Source organism: Echinops telfairi, unplaced genomic scaffold (assembly GCF_000313985.2).
Source record: "Echinops telfairi isolate 266 unplaced genomic scaffold, ASM31398v2 ScPeMD7_7457;HRSCAF=8495, whole genome shotgun sequence".
Classification (NCBI taxonomy): Eukaryota; Metazoa; Chordata; class Mammalia; order Afrosoricida; family Tenrecidae; genus Echinops; species Echinops telfairi.
In genome coordinates, this window is record NW_022111357.1 from 19630901 (window position 1) to 19651249 (window position 20349).

Consider the following 20349-nt stretch of genomic DNA (forward strand, 5'->3'; position numbering starts at 1 on the left):
CTCATCCCAGCGGCTTACATCAGGAACATGTGTTTTACTGGGCTCACAGGTCTGAGGCTGGCATGGGCAAGGCTGCTCTCCCCTGGGGAGCCCCAAGAGCCTTAGCTCAGCCTTGGAGTGTGAGGTCTCTGCTCACAATCCACAGGCCCCCCTGCCTCTGGGGCGGGGCGTGCACTCCCCACTCAGGTACGAGAGCCAGAGTGGGAGCAGCCTTCTCCCAGGGGAGAGGGTGGAGGATGGGCGTGATCTTACACATGGTTCTCAACCTTCCTAATGCTGCGACCCTTCAATACAGTTCTTCATGTGGTGGTGACCCCCAACCATCACATTATTTTCGTTGTTACTTCGTCACTGTCATTTTGCTACTGTGATGAATCGGGTGACCCCCTGTGAAAGACCCCCAGGTTGAGAACCGCTACCCTAGACTCATTCAGGAGAGCAGCATACGTGTCTCTGTGCTACACTTGGGTGGGGGTTGGCCAAGTTACACACACGGGCCCCAGCACCAGCCAGAGAGACGGAGAAGATGGCAGGCCGGGTCCTCACCGATGGCTGTCTGCTAGTTGGGCCCAGCCTTGCTGTCCTGAACAGACGGCTTGCCACCTGTGACCCCAGCCAGGGACCTCAGTGAGCCAGTGAGTAGGGAGTCCTGGGGGTCACGTGCCAATGGAGGGTTCTCTCTTCCCCCCAGCCACTCACCCCAAGCCTCAGTAGTTACCCTTCTTCGGAGTTGTTGTCTGTGCTTTTAATTACACTTTTAAAGTGTCTTACAACAACCACTGTTTTTCTACTATAAAAGTTACATGTTCACTGAAGAAAATTTGAAACAGACACTAAGGTTTAAGAAGAAAATTAAAATCACGTATCATCCTAACAGGAGTCTTGGGGATACAATGGCTGAACTTGGAATGGTCTGGCATTTTGAACCCAGCCCAGAGACATGGTGGTTATGTACTGGGCTGTGATCCCCAAGATGCTCGAGGAAGGAAGATGGGGCTCTGACACAGCGTGACAGTCTTGGAAACTCTTGGGAGCAGTTGAGCTGGGATTGGCTCAGGGGCAGTGAGTCTGGTTTTGGTGAGTCAGAACTCAGTGGCAGCAGATTTTGTTTGGGGTTTTCATCTTGTCGGAGGCAGACTGCCAGGCCTTCCTCCTGAGGAGCCTCTCCCTCCCTCCCTCCCTCCCTCAGGGCCATCGAGCCAAGGCCGACTCACAGCGACCCTACAGGACAGGGTAGACCTGCTCCTGGGAGTTTCCAAGACTCACCTTTCTCCTGAGGAGCAGTGGGTGGGTTTGAGTCTGAACCGCAGACCCAGCGCCTAATTCATAGCACCCCTGGGATCCTTCTTGTATAGACTGCAAACGTGGAAAACACCCGGTGAGGGGGGGTGACCGTGAGTTGTAATTAACTGGATGGCCTCTAGTAATATGTTCACTGGCCGGATACCGAAGGGTCCCGGGTCACTCGGAAGGGAAACCCTGACTGCAGGGAGGGGAGCGCGGCCCGTCTGGTCCAGAAATGGACAAGCTGCAGCCACTCCACTTCTGGAGCGTCCAGATCCTGCCAGTCAGACTTGGGGAATCCACCGGGATGTGTGGATCTACCTCTCTTCTTCCTAATGCATAACAATTACCAGTCTTCTGGGAAGAACCTCCGTGCCCGAGGGCTGGTGGCTCAACTTGAGTGCTCCCTGAGGCTGAACGTGCCCTCGGGTGGCAGTCAGAGGGCATGACCTACGACCAAGGTTGGCCCTCCAGGTCAGCCCTCTCTCAGAAGTTTCAAGTCTGTGGTCCTCAAAGTGGGGCCCCGGCACGATACGTATCGGCCTCACTTGGGAGCTTGTGAGAAGTGTGGTTTTCAGGCCCTCACTCAGGCTTCCGGTGTCAGAGACTCAGAGGTTGAGCCCCTCCAGGTGGTCGGTCAACACTCACGTTTGAGGGCCATTCTTCTAAGCAACTGCCAGAGCTGGGTGAGGGTGCAAAACACCGTCTTCAAGATCCGGCTGCTCGGCGGGTCGACTGACACAGCAGTGAGTGGGCACCGAAGACTCAAGGGAGCATTGCCCCTGAACTGCTGCTAATGGCCCCCACAAGCCACAGCCTCCACTAACCTGAGACCCCAAGAACTAGATCAGGGGTCCTCAAACTTTTTAAACAGGGGGCCAGTTCACTGTCCCTCAGACCCGTCGAACAAATTCCTATGCACACTGCACATAGCTTATTTTGAAGTAAAAAATCAAACGGGCAAAAACACCCGGCAGGCCGGATAAATGTCCTCTGTGGGCTGCATGTGGGCCTCCCGGCCGTAGTTTGAGGACGCCTGAACTAGATGGTTCCTGGCTCTGCCCACTGACCCCTCTGGCGAGGACCACAAGAGGAGGCCTTGGTTAGAATGGGGGGTGGGGGGAAGGTGGTAACAAAAGTCAAATGAAAGGGCGAGGGGAACAGAGCAGATCTGGTCTGAAAGAGGCTGGAGGAAACCCCACGCCTGTTGCCTCGAGACCACCTCCTAACTGGAAGTCCAAGGTCTCCTGGTGGTGACCTTGCAGCCCGAGAGGAAGGCCGTCCGTCTGTAAACAAACTGTGGAGCGTGTGCTCCTTAGAACAAACGAGGAGACAAGACGGAAAGGGCGCTGTCTGCCCTGAACCAAGGAGCCAAATTGCCTCCATGGCAGGCTCCGGTAGCCTCGGTTTCATCTTGCTCTGTGTACAGTACAGAGCTGGAAAATCCCGGGGACTGAGGCTAGCCAACCCGGGAACACCACAGCGGGCCAAACCGCCAATGAGAAGACATAGCCAGAACGGGAACAACAAAGGACCAAACTGCCAGCCCACCACAAACAAGCCCATCAGCGGAAAGCGGGAGGGGCGGGCTGGGGACGCCCTGGCTACTTAAACCCTGTGTATATAAGCGACCGCGTTCTCTTTGCTCTGGGCTCTTGTCCAAGACGGTGCGTGTGGTTGAGTACCTGAGGCCTTGAGCCCTGGCTTAAGCTAGTACAATAAAACCTCTCTTGTTATTGCAGCCTTGTGTCTGGTCTCCTTCCACTGTTGGGGTAAGCGCTCCTGGTCCTGCAGGGAGAGGCAGGGCAGCCAGGCAGGTGGAAATGGGAACCAGGGAGGAAACTGGGGAGAACGTGGACTCATTGATGCCCTGGTGGCCTAGTGGTAACAAATTGGGCTATTAACCGCAAGGTCGGCAGTTCAAAACCACCAGCCACTCTGAGAAAGAAAACTTGGGTTTTCTACTCCCATAAAGTTACCATCTCAGAAACTCACAGGGGCAGTTCTACCATCTACAGGGTCAGTATGGGTCAGGGCGTTTGGGTTTAGGGTGTGGTGGGCACGTCAGGGGGCTGTATCCAATGTCACAGAACAATGTTTGTGAATCACTGATCGGGAAACTCGTTCACCCTGGAGATGTGTTTCAAGAGACGAGACCCGCTGCAGTGCACTAGGAGACGGTGGGAACTGATGCTGGGAACAGTCGGTGCCGGGCAGCCTTGCCGAACACACAGGAGCCCAGCTCGCTCTGGACCCTGAGGAGTCTGGAGGCTGCAGAGCTGGGAGAGGTGGAAAGAGGTGTCTCTCGGCGCGAGCAGAGCCAGGCTTCTGGGCCGGGTCTAAAGCGCCACACCACACGGTGTGATGGGTATCGGAGGACAGAGACCAGCTTTGTAGGGGCAGGTGACTCCACAACCCAAGAAAGCCTCCTGTGAGGGACGTGCAGGACTTGAACCTCAGGCAGAGACCAGAGGAATTGGGGGCAAAACTTGAGATCAGAATAAAGCAGAAAACCTCGAAACAGAAGTGCAAAGGAGAGGGAGGCAAAGGCAGCGTCATCCCCAAACACCGGAAGATCCTCTGAGACCCGCTCACGTAATTGGATGCCTTGCTGGAGTAAACATTTTATAGTTCAGTTACTGTCACGCTGAGAATTCCCCACCCTGGCTTGTGCCAAACAGGTGCTGACTTGAGGAGAAACCGGGTCTAAGCTCCCACCGGGTGAGGGCGATGGACCCCTCCAGGTGCCCGGTGGCAGGGACTCCCAGACAGAGGGGCTATTTTCAGTGCACGCAGCTATTCAGACCCCTCTGCGCCTGGTGAACTCAAGCAGGAGTTTGCAGAAACCGTCTGATGGGCAAGCGCCTTCGGAACGGTTCCTCCCAGGTCAGTCACGGCTGACAAAGGGAAAACTCAGTAGACCTGAATGTGCAAAATGAGGCTGCCCCAGAATGCTAAGTGAAACGGGAAACTAAGGGCCCTGCTTCTGGAAGTATCATGTCTTAGAAAGCCAGGGCAGTGTGTGCCTTTGATAGCTTCCAAATCTCTTGACCGGCAGCATTGGACACCAGTGTCCAGCTCAAAGTTGGCGGCCACGTGCTTCCCTTGGGCCGTGCGGGGCTCCCCACAGCTCCGGCAGTAACCCCAGCTCTGTGTCGGGCTCCTGATAGGTGCACTGCCCTCGAGCGGGTCTCTCATCCCGGAGCGTTGGCTTACACAGCTGCCCGGTCCAGCACGGCCACGTGACACATTCAAGTCTGTTCCCATTTCACCACGTAGGCCATGACTGAACCAGTCAGGTCTGGTTTGAAGTCCTTCAGCAACACAAGGTTTTGGCAGAAAGCAGAGTCAGGCAGATGGGAGCTGTCGCTGTAATTATCTCGCCTCAGCTCTGTCCCTCTTCCTTCTAAGAAAAGGCATGTACACTTGCGGGCTAATCGTGCTATGGCAGCACTGCTGTCAGGCCCGGATTCTGTTCAGACGCATTCAGATTACAGGTCCGAGCTATGCCTGAACCTTATTCATTCGAGAAAAACCTCCTGTCCCCTACTACGTGGAAGACATCGTGCAACACGTTACAACAGTAAACGGAGACAGTCCATGACATCTGGGGTTTGCCTTCTAAGAGAGAAAGAAACTAAGTAAAGGGCCTAAGGCTGGTCCTCGCGGGTCTCTGAAGGCCACAACGCATGGCGCCCCACGTGTGCGGGGCAGACTGGCCCCGCAGGATTTCCAAGTCTGACTTTCGGAAAGAAGAGCGCCAGGACTGTGTGCAAGAGAGCTCCCTCTGTCCTCCAACCAGCACCCTGCCGTCTGGAGTTAACTGTCCGCAACACCCAGGGCTGCACGCACGGAAGGTCGAGGTCTTCGTTTCAAACGACTCCTCACGTGGGTGTTTGTGGGTGGTGAGGGTGTGCATGCAATCCTCCAGGTGAGACACCGCCGTCTTCACGGGAGAGCCAGTCAGCTCAGACAGGGCTTCTACCCATTAACGGGCCAACGAATCCCCCGGATTTCTCCTTAAAACGCAGATGCGGACTCAGTGGGTCTGAGGAATAGTTTTTGTCCCCAACAGTGGCGGTTCGTTGAGAGAATTGTCACCGCCCGTGCAGGAGGGGCTGGTTCAATTCGGGCCCCTGCAGTCGCCACGTCTGTCATTTGTGGCGTGGTGGTCGTGTCCACTTGGCTAAGCCAAGACCCTGTGGTCAGGCCCGTTTCAGTCCTCATCCTCTGTTTTGTGGCCTGATGCGAGAGGCTGATTTCTTTGTGTGACTTGCCCTCAGTAGATAAGGACGTCACGGCGAAGCTTGCCCTTTCTTAATCCTGCGTAGGACAGGAGCCAGTTGTGAGCCAATTTGGGTTTGCCAACCCGGCACCAGGTTGAGTCAGAAGCCACTAGCCTCAGCCTGACCGACCGATGGGCTTAGAGCAGTGGTTCTCAACCTGATTCGTAAGTGTAGCAAAATGACAGTGATGAAGTAGCAACAAAAATAACGTGGTGGCTGGGGGTCACCACACGAGGAACCGTATGAAAGGGTCGCGGCATCAGGCAGGCTGAGAACCACTGGCTTGGAGAACCTGTCTCCACAGCTGTGCAAGCCATTTTCTTGAACTACCGTATATACTCGTGTGTACGTCGAGTGTTCCAGCACATTTTTAATGCAGTTTTTGTGGTAAAATTAGGTGGCTCGGCTGATATTCGGGCCAGTTTATACTTGAGAATATATGGTAAATCTGTATTCTCTCTCACACATACACACACAGCAAATAAATAAAGTATTGCTGCAAAAGAGTAACCTTTATTAAACAAAAATATCACAATATGAAGCTTATGCTTCTCAATGTATCTATCCACCGCGTAGTCTATCTACCCGTCTGAACATGGCATTGCCACCCCTCGCCCTGCCCTGAAGGGCTTCCCACTCTTCTGCTTTCACCGTGTCAGGTGGCAGTTGGGGCACCCTTGCAGGACTCCTGTCTTGGAACTGTTTTGAGTGTTGGCAACAAAAAGCAGCCTGAAGGGCAATAGCAGGGCTGTGGGGAGACGGGGCAAGTTTCTGAAAGAGCGTGTGAGGGCACCCTCGCTACCTACAGAGAATGCGCATGCACCTGTCAGGATGGCAGGGGAAACAACGCCTTTCCCTCACCAACGCCGTTTGGTTTTCTTTAAATCTCTCCCTAATTATCCCTCATGGTCACCCTCTGTCCTTTTTTACCAGGATTACTCCTTTAGGATTAAAAAAAAAGTCTGAATGGCCTTGTGAGCCAATCTTTCTGCCTTACATTGAACTGCCCCACCAGCTGCTCTGGGCAGCCACAGGTTTGATGGGCCCCTTTTCTGAGGGCAACCTAGCGAGAGTACGACGGTGCATTACTGAGAACGTGCCTGCAGAGACACATGTTTTATGGGATACACCTGTGCTTCTGAGGGGAGCCCAGTAGCGGTACCTTTTCCACTTACCCTCTTAGGTACACACTTCGCGAGTCTGCTCCCAGCCTTCAACAGGCGCTCGGCCTGCGGCTATGCTGCTGAACCACCTTTACTGCTCCTTCTGACAACCGGCCACCGTCAACTCTGAGGTCCACAAAAGCCCAGTCTACACCCCATCAGGAAGACGGCACAGGACCAGGCGTGCCCCCCATTGGGCAGGGGTGGCCATGCGTCTGGGCCGACTCGATCACACCAGCCCCTAGAGGGTTTTGCCGCCACCAGGCCACCAAGTGGACCACCGATTTGCGTAGGAGCCAGCCCCGGGAGCAGGGGCTCTTCGTCTGGGTGGAGAGTGTTGTCTCCCCACGACTTCCTGCTGCCCGCCATATTCGCCTTGTGCCACACCGTTGCCATAGCAACTCCCCAAGCAGGCAGGGCAGCAGGAGCCATCCTCCTTTGTCAAGGTAAAGACACAGCCCAGGGAGGTTGAGGGGGGAAGGTTGCCAAGCCAGTGGGGGCAAAGCTGGGGCCAGACTACAAGCTCCCTCCTGCCTGCTCAGAGGGCTTTCTACCCTGGCCTGGAGCTGACGGGGCCATCAGAGAAGGAGCCTTGCAAATGCTTCTAGGGGCCGTTAAAGAAGCCAGCTCAGCCAAAAACTTCACGGCTGCATTCCTAAGTCTCAGAGGTCAGCTAACCCTCACAGGGCTAGTCCCTATGGTCCACCTGCGGCCCACCTGCACACAGCTCACTGTCTGACTTCTTGGAAGGCTTCCGGATGACGTCTTCAGCTCTCTCCAAAGGGGGGTGAGTTTTGCAAGAAGCCGGCCGCTGCTCGGCCCATTCGTTCAACACTCTCAGGTGGGCAAGCCCCGAGAAACGGGCCAGGCAGAGAAAGGTCCCTCTCCTTAGTTGACAGGACTTCTTGGGGAGACTGGACACGAGATAGCTATTTCCATATGCAAAGCTGGGCGATGTCAGTAAGGGTGACTCAGCCCGTCAAAACACGCGGGGCCTGCACATTCGGTAAATATTCAACTGCCCACGGCACGTTGTAATGAGGACGTAGACGTGGAGGCACCTTCTGATGGGCCGCAAGCCAAGACGACGACTGGACAACGCTGTCGGCAGCACCGTCTTCCTGGAGGCAGAGGGCCACTTCAAGGCGTGACCCCGGGGGAACTGGGTCCATGGTATTCGGTGCGGTGTGTCGGCGAGGCAGGCTTGAGGGCCAAGACTCAGCGAGGCCATCCAGCCACAAGGAGTGAGGGGCGGCTGCAGTGAATTTTCCCAAACTGGAGCCCACGGAGGAACACCATGGGCCGGGAGGGGCCGGTGGCTCCTGAGGGTGAACGTGTGGCGGCAGGAGGGGCAGTGGCTCGGCGTTCTGCATCGGCGGCAGACGGGTAGGCTCCAGACGGTAGGCCAGCCTTGGCTCCAAGAGAGACGGAGGATGGAGAGGGGACACGGGATGAATGTCCTCAAGGACAGACATGAACCCCACGTCTGCCTGGCTCCCAGCTGGGCCTGGGAGGAAGTGGGGGGACGCTGCCTGGGGGGGGGGGTTGGGAAGGCGAGGGAGCCGACCTCCTACCGGGCTTCACTCTACAACAAGTGAAAAAGGCAGAAAGCCAGTTTTATCTGCAAGAAAATGTTTATTCTTCTGAACCCCACAGGAGGAAAGGGGGGGGAATGCAGTCAAGACCAAGTATTTTATGTAAACAGAGTCCCCAAAGGCTGCAAAATGGGGGGACTCTCAAACACAAGTCAGGTGACAATTTTTCATGTTTTTGCACAAAGATGAAAAAAAAAGAAAGAAAGTGCCTGTAACAATTCTGAGTAACACTTTTATGGCGACAGTTTCACAAGCTGATTCAAAAATGCAACGTGCATACCTGGTTAGCGCAGGGCTCTCGTGTTTAATCCCCACACAGAGCTCTGGGACCAGGACGAGGACGGCGCCTCACACTTCCGCTTGACTGGCTTGCCTTTGCTTTCCAGGTGCCGACACGCCCCGAGCAGGAAATCCCAGGACTCTGTCCTTCCAGCACTCAGGGCAAGGAAACAAGCCAGTCGACTGCGAGCTTCCACTAGAACCCTGACGTGCCCTTCCCTCCCCACCCGGGCCCTCACGTGCCGCCTTCCAAAGTGGCCAGTGCAATAGACATCGACAACAAATCTGTGCAGCTTTGCGCAAAAAACTTTTTAAATAACGAGGAAAGAAAACCCACCTTGGCACAGCTGCTTTTCCAGTCATCAAACATAAGATGATGAGAAGTGGGGAACAGTTAAATAAAATAAATAAAAATTAAAAACCACTCGAATCGCAGCATTCTTGGCCGTCATCACAGTCCCACACACAACGCTGCCCGGCTCCCCTTCCCAAGGTGCTTTGCTCCGGGTGATTACCGAACCCGGTGCAGCAAACTATTAGAAGCAGCTGAGAAGCTGGGGCCGTGGTGGGGACAGCCCCGCTGCCACCAGGTTTACAGCAGGATCCGCAGCGAGCTTGGAACAGATAGACGACAGATGATGGTACAGCGGGGCCCGGGGGCGGGGGTGGAGGGACAGCTTAAAGGGATACAAGTTTCCTCTCGAAATGTCTTTTCCCAAGGCACTGTGCACCAGACGGCTGCTCGCCGGTTTCTAGGCCCAACCAACTGGTAGGAACCTAAGTACTTCCGACACAGCCCCGGCTCTGTAATCAAGCTAGTCTCCTCTCTCTCTCCTCTCGGCTGACACCACGTGCCTGGAATTTAGGGGGGCCTGGGAGGGGCAGTCGGTTTTTATTTTCTGGACTATCAATAATCAGCTCCCTGTATGCAGCTATCAAACTAAAGTGGGTCAATTATTTAATTAACCCTCTCGCTCTCACCATGATCGGATGTGCTGGCCTGGCTTTGCGGGTTTACGGCAGAGCAAGAATACAGGGCTGAGGAGTGGAAACCCGGTTTGTTTAGGGTTCGCTTTTCCCCTCGAGAGGACACCACGTGAGAACACATCCAAGGCAAAACTGGAGACTTGAAATCCAGGGACGGCTTGAATGGCCCAGAGAAACAAACTGCCAAGCCCTGTGAGGGCGTCTAGAAAGTGACCCGAGAAAAACCGACGGGCAGCTCTATCAGATTTGGATGGTCTACCCCCTGTTTTAAAAATGGCAACGTATACTGTCCCACAAAATACAATATAAACTTTTTTTTCTTTTTTTGTTTGTTTTTTTAATCTTGACTGCCAGAGATGCTCTTGCAATGCCTCCTGGTCCCGGTGGCTGGGGAGTGCCCGAGCTGCCTCATTTCTTCAGGGGCTGGTAAACAGAGGCATTGGGGTCAAGTCCGGAGGGGCTGGTCTCCACAAACTTGGAAGAGTAATGGGGGGAAACGGGGCTCAGGGGGCTGGCGGCGGCACTGTACGTGATGCTGGGCATGACAGCCATGACCTCGGCGATCTTCTGTTTGAGGTCCTTGATCTCCTGGTCTTTCTGCAGGATCTGTCCTGGAGGAAGAGCAGAGACAGGGTCAGTGAGGAAGGCGAGCCGGGCAGTGTGAGCCCGCTGGGGGGGTGAGGATGCGCACTTCTCCTGGGAGGGGCCGCATACTTGAGTTGTGTCCCTTTTCTTCCCCCAGCTACGGGGGACACGGGCCATGCTCATTCCTGGGGGGAGGGGAACAGGTTGCAGGCTGGGCTGGCCTGTGTGCTCTGGGGCTAACTGGCTCAGGGTTAGGGGTCAAAGTGATTCTGTGGATGTGAATGGCCTATGATGGCCTCTGTCCAGCTGGAGGAGCACCAGTCCAGGGCTCCGGTCCAGCCAGCACGTCAGACTCAGCAACACAGGGGTTCTCATGGGAAACAAAAGGGGCCCTGTCACTGTGACTGCTGCCTGTGGGGACCCTCCGTCACCCAGAGCTGGCTCTGAGGGTGAGCCTTCGGGCCACCTGGTTTGCACGTGGAGGGACACAGACATGAATTAGCCGGATCAGCTTCATGGCACGCCCTCCCCATTCCGCTTCCAGGTCCTGCCTTGGCCACCTTCCCTTCCTGGGCATCTCCTGCCACCTCCTGTCCGCTTGAGGTCTGTTTTCACTCATACCACCGTCCCTGGCCTGCCATCCTGAACGCCCTCCTCCTCCCTCCTCGGTTCCCACACATGCTAAACGTTCTACCCTGCTCCGTGCTCCCTGTGCAGGTGGCCAGGATGACCACCCGGAGCACTCAAGGCTTCATGTGTGCCACCCAGTGGTTTCCCATGGCAGCCACCAGGGGGCCCCAGAGCCCACTCCCAACTCTCAGAGTAACCGGGCTGAGGCGTGCAGGGCAATGAGCTGAGCCAGGCCCAAAGTCGGGCTTTACTGCAAGATTCCCAGGAGCCTCCTTGAACACCTCTCCTCTCTCTGAGGCCACGGCCTCTCCGGCCACACTCCAGCCACACTCGAGTCTCAGCCCTCTGCTCGCTGCTCTGCCTGGGCCACTCCAGCCATGCAGAAGCGGCACGGCCTCCGAGTCCCCACCTGCCCCCAACGGTGCTGACTTCTCTCTGGGGCTTGGGCTCCGTTCTCAATCACACTCATCCTCTCCTCTACCCTCTGAAGCCTGTTCTGCTCTCCTCCTGGCTCCTGTAACGAGCTTCCCAGGCTTCTCCAGCGTCTGCCCTCCGTCCCCCACCCTCCTCGGCCGTGAGACCACAGACAGCCACGGCTTCCTCACTGGCCACCTCCGTTCCTCTCACCCTGTTACTTCCACTGGGAGACTTCCACACGCGGGGCAGAACCAGCGCCCCTGTTCCCCTGCAAAGCTCGGGAGACACTGTGTATGCGGCTTCACACGTGGCCCTCTGACACCCGCTCTCGTCCTCCACCTCTTCTGCTGGGGCCACTGCTCCCTTGGGCACGCCCTTTCTTGCCTACTCTTCCCTCAGGGAACAGCTCGTCCTGCCTGCCTTTCTCTGCGCTCCACCTTGCCCCTCTCTTCAGAGCCATCCCTGACCAGCCCTCTGCCTTCCTGGGGTCCTCAGCTTGCCGGCCCCCCGCCCCCTCCCTTTGCACTGGTCACACAGAGAGCCATCCCAGGCCCACCAGGTCCAACCCATCCTACTGTTGCTGAGCCTGCCACCTGCTTTCGTGACTCCCGGTCTTTCTGAGTGTCACTGGAGTTTGCCCAGAAATGACCTAACTGGTCATATGACAGTAGGGGAATGATAACTATCTCCTGGACAAATTCCAGATTTCTTTTCATCAGGTACGTCAGGCTCTGTTCAGAATCTTTCTCAAATCAAATCTCCCAGGCCACTCAGTGTTCTCCCTGGGTGACAGGGCCCTAGAAAACCTGGCTCCTGTCACTTCTGACTCTCCTGGCTCTTGCCTGCATGCAGGCTGCAGCCCCAAGACCCGCACCCCCCCCTCCCCCAATGCATGCCTCCTAGTCGCGCACACTGGCTCGCTGGCCACCTCACCCAGCCCCGCCCCCGGCTGCTCCTCAGATGTTGAGCGTGCACCCCTGCTCTTCTGCTGTGCCTCTGCTCAAATGCTTCCTGTTCTGGAACCTTCCTTCCCTCACACACAGCTCCTCACTGCTTTACGCTATTCCTGCACCCATGACCTCCTGGCCTGTCATACATTTTCATATTCACTGTCTGTACGCACTAGGGCTGGATCCCCAGGGATGCTCACAAGTCCAGGAAGTACCTGCCTAATGAATGGCCTGTTCTCTAACCTCTCCTCCCCTTCGTCCATGCCAAGCAGAGCCCATCAGGCCCCGCCGAGCCAGGCTGTCTTCTTGTAGAGGCCGCTTGACCCTTCGCCCCCACCACGCACGGGCCAGCTGCCATGGGCACCGGCTCCCGCTAACCCCACCCACTGCTCCATAGTCGAGAAGCTCCCCCAGCGCTCACTGTACACCGCGATGCAGTGGCACCGAGTGCCCACCAGCCTGTGAGTTCGGTGGGCAGACAGCTCTGTGTCCTGTGTCCTCATGTTGAACACTCGCACCTCAGCACGTTCGCAGACGAATGAACTGACTGCTGGGCACTGACCGGTCTCCTGGCAGGGAAGTGGGAAGTGCCCTTGGTTCAGAACTCTCAGGGGGTGCGCTCTGGTCAAGCTCTTCCCTTACCTTGGGCGATCTCGAGCTGCCGCTTGGCGTCCCCGAGGGCAGAGAACAGGTCCAGCTTGATCCTGGTCTCTGCGCTCAGGCTGTTCTCCAGGTGCTGGGTTTTATCTTGCATGGCGGAGAGGGCAGACATCAGCACCTCCGTGTCCTTCTCATTTTCCTTGTACTTCCGAAGCTCCTGTCACGAGCACAGCACAGCAGTGGGACACACGCTCAGGCAGCCACGGCTACAAGTTAGCTGAGGTCCAAATTAACCCCACTACTGGTGGCATCGTGGTTACATACAGGGCTGTGAGCCACAAGGTCAGTGGTTCAAAACCACCAGCAACTCCTGGGAGAAAGACAAGGCTTTCTACTCCTGTAGTTAGAGCCGCGGAAACACCACAGGGGCAGTTCTACCTGACGACAGTGAGTGTAGGGTTTTTTTTCAGTTTTTCTTGTTGACCTGGCCACTAGCACACAGCATCCCAACATCTTGTGGAGCTAGACATTACTGCTCACAACATGTACGGTGATACTCGTACACGAACAGTTTAGCAGAGAAGTATTTGATTCTGTATTGGGGGCATGTCTATATATCTGTGGACTCTACCTCTGAATAAAACTTTCCTGCCAGCCTCGTTCAGAAGTACACAGAATGTTTCCTTTCCAGGCGGCTGGAAAGGGTGGTGTAATGCTGTAGTTACATTGTCAAAACTCTGTGAACTTACACTAAAAACGACCAAAATGGGAATGATTCTGACTGCAGTATAATGCAGAATAAGCACACGAAAACAACCAATACTCAATAAATAGTCACACAATATTGGGGGTGGGGGAGGTTACGAGACATCTAAACACTACAAGGAACTGAGAGGGAAAAACAATCCCCCACACTCCCCAAGCCTAAGTAATACTGTGAAAAACTCCATCTTCCTCTGTGTCTGTGTAACCTGCACACATGCCTCTTCAAGCACAACGAAGACAGACCACAGGAGCACCTTTATACATAGCTTAGAATTTTTTGTTATCCCAACTGATTTTTCAAAATATAATTTTAATGGCTGCATAATATTCTTGTGTGTATGCTTGCCACAATTTGTTTAAAAATCTGTGTTAAGCTTTCCAATTTTGCATTTAAATTTGTATTTGGGGAGAAAGATAAGACTTTCTACCCCCTAAGAAGCTGTCTTGTCTCAGAACCTGTGCAACAAGGTTACTACGAGGTGGCATCGACCTTGTCTTTGTGCATCAATCCCTGGTCCAATGTTCAGACATCTCCAAGGGGTCTGCTGCTGGTGCTCTGGGTTAGGCATGATGCTGCTAACACTGATGTTGGCGGTTCAAAACCACCAGCCACTCCTTGGGAGAAAGAGGAGACTTTCTATTCCCATAAAGATTTACAGCTTTGGAAACCCAAAGGGGCAATTCTACTCTACAGTGTCTACAGTCTACAGAGTTTCTGTGAATCAAATTCAATTGATGGCAATGGACTTTTTAAAAATTTTAAACTGTAAGCTGGACAGCTAAAAAACTATACACACGCGCACACACACACGTATTGGAAAATAGATTGTCATTATATAGATCAGAGATCTTTACAATATTCATGACTTCTTCTAGGTTTTCCTTCCACCAGCAGTGTATAAGGACTATTCTGTGGCTCACCAAGGTTAACATTACCACTTAAAAACATCAATGCTCATTATTATCTGCAGGTCTATCTAGATAAGATAGGCAGGATAAAAAATCTGGAGGAGAAAACAATGGGACCAATGGTTCTGGGGGGACATGGGAGAGGGAGAGTTGGGGAAAAGGAAGTGGTGTTAACAAACCCAGGGACAAGGGAACAAAGTGATACAAAATCAGTGGCAAGGAGGGTGTAAGAAGCCTGGTAGGGGGTGATCAAGGGCAATGTAACCGAGAAGAATTACTGAAACCCAAATGAAGGCTGAGCATATTAGTGGGACAAGGGGAAAGTAAAAGAAAATAGAGGAAAGAAGTAGGAAGCAAAGGGCATTTATAGAGGTCTAAATACAGGCATGTACATATGTAAAGATATTTACATGTGACGATGGGTAAATAGATCTATGTGCATATATTTCTAGGTTTATAATTAAGGTAGATAGACATTGGGCCTCTTTTGTTCTATTAAATTGGCATTCCATGATGCTCACCTTCCAAACATGATCGCTGAAGACAAAGAGGGTGCATAAGCAAATGTGGTGAAGAAAGCTGATGGTGCCAGCTATCGAAAGATATAGCATCTGGGGTCTTAAAGGCTTGAAGATAAACAAGCGGCCATCTAGCTCAGAAGCAACAAAGCCCACATGGAAGAAGCACAGCAGCCTGTGTGATCATTAGGTGTCAAAGGGATCAGGTATCAGGCATCAAAGAACAAAAAAACTTATCATTGTGAATGAGTGGGGGTGTGAAGTGGGAGCCCAAAGCCCATCTGTAGGCAACTGGACATCCCCTTACAGAAGAGTTGGGGAGAGAAGAGCCAGTCAGGGTGCAGTATAGCAACAATGAAACATACAACTTTCCCTTAGTTCTTAAATGCCTCCCCCCACCCCCCACCCCACCACTATCATGATCCCAACTCTATCTTACAAATCTGGTTAGACCAAAGGATGCACACTGGTACAGATAGGACTGGAAACACAGGGAGTCCAGGACAGATGAACCCCTCAGGCCAGTGGTGAGAGTGGCGATACCGGGAGGGTGGAGGAAAAGTAGGGTAGAAAGGGGGAACTGATCACAAGGATCTACATATAACCCACTCCCAGAGGGACAGACAACAGAGAAGTAGGTGAAGGGAGATGTTGGTCAGTGTAAGACATGACAAAATAATAATAATTTATAAATTATCAAGGGTTCATGAGGGAGGAGATGAGGGAGGGAGGGGAAAAATGAGAAGCTGATACCAAGGGCTCAAGGAGAAAGCAAATGTTTTGAGAATGATGATGGCAAGAAATGTACAAATGTGCTTGACACCATAGATGTATGTATGGAGTGTGATAAAGAGTTGCATGAGCCTCCCCAAAAATAATTTTTTTTAAGTTGATGTATGGATTGTTTTAAGAGCTATAAGAACTCCCAATGATTTATTAATTTAAAAGTTGCAAACACACACACAATCCGCACCCCCCCCCCCAAAAAAAACCAACCCATCAATGCTCATTGTAAAGGAGAAAAAGGGCACCTTTGTTACTGTGCATTTCTTCAGTGGCTGAGGGGGTATATTCTTAGTTCTTATCGGTTGTCCACAATGTTCTATGAATTATTTGTGCACATCCTCTGCATGTGTCCCGACTACTTCAGCTCATCTTAACGTGCTATTTTTATGAGCTACTTACATACTGAGAATATTAAGCCCCTAAAATTTACTTTATTTGTTGTGCCATCTGTTTCTTCTCTAATATTACTTTTCTCCCCCCTCCCTCCTTCGTGATTTCTTCCATGGCTTTAAGATCAAATAATTTCTACTATCCTTCCTTTTTTTTTAAGTTCTGTTTTCCTGTATTTGACCGTTCACCTGGTATTGATTGCCTTTTACATGTGATGTGAAACGAGCATCTAACTGTGGGTTCTTCTGTGCAGGGACTTGACTGTTCTCCAGCCTTCCCCACAAGCCCGCACTATGCCACTGACGTCAGACGCCGCCTGGGCGGCCTCAGCCTTAGGCCTCTTCCCCGTCACCGAGGCTCCTGCATCGACTTGCTGGCATTTCTGTCCCCCAGTTCCACCACAAGCCCGCTGCTGCCAAGTCCACTGACTCGCCCAGAGCGTCCCTAGAGAATGACCGAAGCAGACTGCAGCTTCCAGCTGCCCACCTTTCAGCCAGCAGCTGGGCACTAAACCGCAGTGCCACCAGAGTTCCACGTGACGCAAGTGACTGAACCTCACAACAGATGACATCAGCTCTCAATGTCCTTTGGAAGAGCCAATGTCAAGTGCTTGGTGATGGAAAATGAGCCCCAAAGACTAGCTACGTCCACGCATGGCTGTCCTTCGTCAGAGAGCATTGCGTAGAAGCACAACCCTGAAAGGCAACTCCCTGGCCAGGGGCTGAGAAGTGTCAATTCCGAAGGACACAACTCTGGCCTGCTCAACCTGCCCCAGCAGAAGGGGTACGTCAGGGCCCGGCACAACACACGTCAACCGGCTGGTACTGGACTCTGGGTCTGTGGCACAGGGCTCACAATGAGCTGGACAAGATTAGGGTTTTAAGTCTTTCTGCCACCGGGAGATTTTCAGGTGTGATGGGGTGTGGCTTGTATCAAACACTTGCTGTCATTGAGTGATGCTGGCTCACAGCGCCCCTACAGGGCGGAGCAGAACTGCCCCTGTGGGTTTCCGAGACGGTAACTCTATGGGAGTGGTCTTTCTGCCAGGCTGTTCTGTTGCAATTGGGCCGTGATGTGCTTTCCCTGTGTGGTGATACTCTACATGGAGAGACAGCGGGACAGACTCTCAGCCTTGAAGACCTCTGTTCCTTCCCCATCAGACCGAAGGAGGGACTGGTGGTTTTGAACCGCTGACTTTGGGTTTAACAGCTCCACACGTAATGCGCTACACCACCAGGGCACCTTAGCACAGAGCATGGATGCAGCCTAGAAGAGGAGTCCATAGGAGAGGTCTCTGTCTGCCCTGCCTCCCCTGCCCCACTTTACCTGAACTTTCAGTTCTAGCTCTCGGATCTGGTCTTCCTTCACCTTCATGTCCATTGTCAGCTTCTTGCCCTCGGCCTCGAGTTCTCGGATCCGGTTCCGCAAGGTTTCCGTGCACTCTCCCCTTTGTAGAAAAGAGACGGAATGAAGAGTTTCAAAGACAGGTGTACTCTCACCGTGAGGTTCTGTCCGAGTCCTTTTACAGGTCTGGTTTCTGCTTTGACCCCGCCGATTCATTCTCTGTCCTTTGTTAGACTCCACACTCATCTACAATAATTATTTCAGAGGTCTAGCACGAGCCAGGCACCAAGCTAGGTACTTTACCCATATTGCCTTACTCAGCTTTATGGGGCAAGGTGTACTACCCACCCCACTTCCCAGGTTAGAACACTAGGCCAAGGGAGACAATACTAGCACAAGGCCACCGAGCTTGTAAACCAGCCTTCCAAGCCTGGTGACGTGACCCATGCAAACTACGCTGAGCCATAACACACACACACACACACACACACACACACACACACACACACACACACACACACACACACACACACACACACACACACACACACACACGGCGCTGAGCTAAAACTTTGCCGGGCTGTGCGTGGGGCACCTCAGGCGAGCTTTGGACACGCTGCCCCAAGCCTGGAGCAGAGAGCAGGGGAAGGAGCAGCATCGGGCTGCTTCTCGGAGGCGTTAACAGCCCCCGGCCCTCGTGTGGTCCAGCTCAGCCCGCTGGCTGGGACACGACGACAGTGGCCCGTGCAGAGCTGTCCAGTGCAGACAGTGGGTGGTGCTTTGCCTCGCTTGCTCCGTGACAGAAATGTCTCCCTGGCTTTGGGAATGTTGACGAGGGTCTTATTATTTGTATTGCGGTCTTTATATTATTCTTTTATCCTTACCACCATATGTCTAATTCTGTTTTTATTGTTTCTGCTGGCTTTCCCAGTGTGTGCCCTCAAGAGGAGTGGATGCCTAGCAACAATATGGATACAGAGGTTGATGGGGGTGCAGGGATACGGGTAGGAGATAGGGAGGAAGCACTAGAACTGTGATTGCACAACTCATTTAAATTGCCCCCTGGCAATTAACCAGGGGGGAGATGTTCTAATACTGATGTGGTAATGATTGTACAATTCTCCTTGATACAACTGAACGACTGAACTATGAAGTGTATGCTATGTAAATGATGTGCCAATAAAAGTGTTAAAATAAAAAGGAGGGCCAGGGCCAGACTGCACGCTGGGACTGACCTCACTGGAAGACAGCTTCTGTGTCGATGATGCAAACAAGAGTCAGGAAAGGACGCACCGCCTTCGAGTCGATTCCGGTTCATAACAACACTGTAGGCAAGGTAGGACCGCGCCTGTGGGTTTCTGAGACTATTAACTCTTTATGGGAGTAGAAAGCTTCACTGCTCTCCCTCAGAGCAGCTCGGCTGGGGGTACTGGACTGCTGACTTTCCGGTACACAGTACAATGTGTAACCTGCTATGCCATCAGGACCCCCATCCAAGGGTCGGCCATACCAAATAACCTTCACAAGAAGCCAATGGGCTGAAATCAATTTTCTGCCTCTCAGGTATTTGAGACGCTGAACGACAGGGTAATGGGCCTGCAGGGTCCTCCTGGGTGGGTTTTTGAAAGGATGGACGGGCACTGCGTGAATGAACAAGCACAGGACAAACCAGGGGACTGTCCAGAACAGCCTCCTGTGAGTGTGCAGCAGAAACGCTTACAGCCGCAGCCCCTTAAAACTAACAAGGAGAAGCGCCCACCCTCTGTGCAGGATGGGAAAAGGGCTTGTGATTCTGTATAGCTCAGCGGTTCTCAACCCGTGGGTTGCGACCCCTTTGGGGGTCGAATGACCCTTTCACAGGGGTTGCCCGATTCAAAACAGTAGCAAAATGACAGTGATGAAGTGGCAACGAAAATAATGTTAGGGTTGGGGTCACCACCACATGAGAAGCCGTGTGAAAGGGTCGCCGCGGCATGAGGAAGGTTGAGGACCTGAGACAGAAGCTGCTGGGCTGAGGATGGGAGAGTTGGCCGGCCGGCAGGCCGAGGGCAAGCCAGAGTCACACAGAGACAAGCCTTCTCTTTCACTGCTACTTCCTAATGCCCAAATGACGATGCGTCAATTCTACATGCAGCGGACTTTAAGAGGGCATCAATAGCATCCAAAGGTTGCCAAATAAACTACTTGTTTAATACAGCAAAGCAAAAACTCAAGGAAAAATTATACCACACAGATACAAATCGGGAAGGAAGCCCTAACGAAACAAAGATAACGAGAGACCTTCCTTCTGTATCTGCGAACCCACAACTGGCCGGGCCCTCGGGATGGGCCACCTGACAGGCTCAGAAACCCAAAGACGTGGGGATGAAGTGGAGCAGAGATTCCCCCTCCTTCCCAATATAACAAGCTAAATTTGGAGTGCAGACGGTAGTTACAAGGAGACAGCCCTCAGTTTCCATCAGGCCACAAATGTCAGATTTCCTACTAGAAACTTCATCGAGAGTGGTGCAGTGGTTACACACGGGGCTGGCAGTCTCAGGTGAGCAGTTCAAAACCACCAGGGAGAAGACGACAGGGCTCTCTGCTCCGTAAACAGTGACCGAGTCAGAAACCGTCCTGCTGGGCCGCTGAGAGACGGCAGAGACTCGAGGGCAGTGAGCCACGTTTGCTAGAAACTAGTAAAAACTAGTAAGAAAAAGCCCTGCTGTTTCACCAGCTCATCCGCTGACACCGGACAGACCTGAGCACATGGTTGGCTCACTGCTGAGGGGACCAAGAACCGGCCTTGCTTCCCTTTTAAGGCAGCCTCTGGAGACATCTGCAAGCCACAGCAGAAGCAAACCCGTGCTGTGAAGGCCGGG

General features: G+C 53.2%; 1 protein-coding gene across 2 annotated transcripts in view; it reads right to left on the bottom strand.

Moving 5' to 3' along the window:
* Nucleotides 1-8358: 8358 nt before the first annotated feature.
* Nucleotides 8359-20349, bottom strand: part of MACO1 (macoilin 1) — a 55703-nt gene continuing 43712 nt past the window's right edge. The window contains exons 9-12 of one of the 2 annotated variants that reach the window (XM_045299070.1): nucleotides 18724-18813; nucleotides 17471-17591; nucleotides 12819-12993; nucleotides 8359-10205 (exon numbers count right to left, since the gene is read on the bottom strand). In XM_045299070.1, the coding sequence (XP_045155005.1) occupies nucleotides 10003-10205; nucleotides 12819-12993; nucleotides 17471-17591; nucleotides 18724-18813 (589 nt within the window). In that variant the 3' untranslated portion in view covers nucleotides 8359-10002. The remainder of the gene's footprint in view (nucleotides 10206-12818; nucleotides 12994-17470; nucleotides 17592-18723; nucleotides 18814-20349) is intronic. The other variant, XM_004705347.3, reaches the window with a different exon arrangement.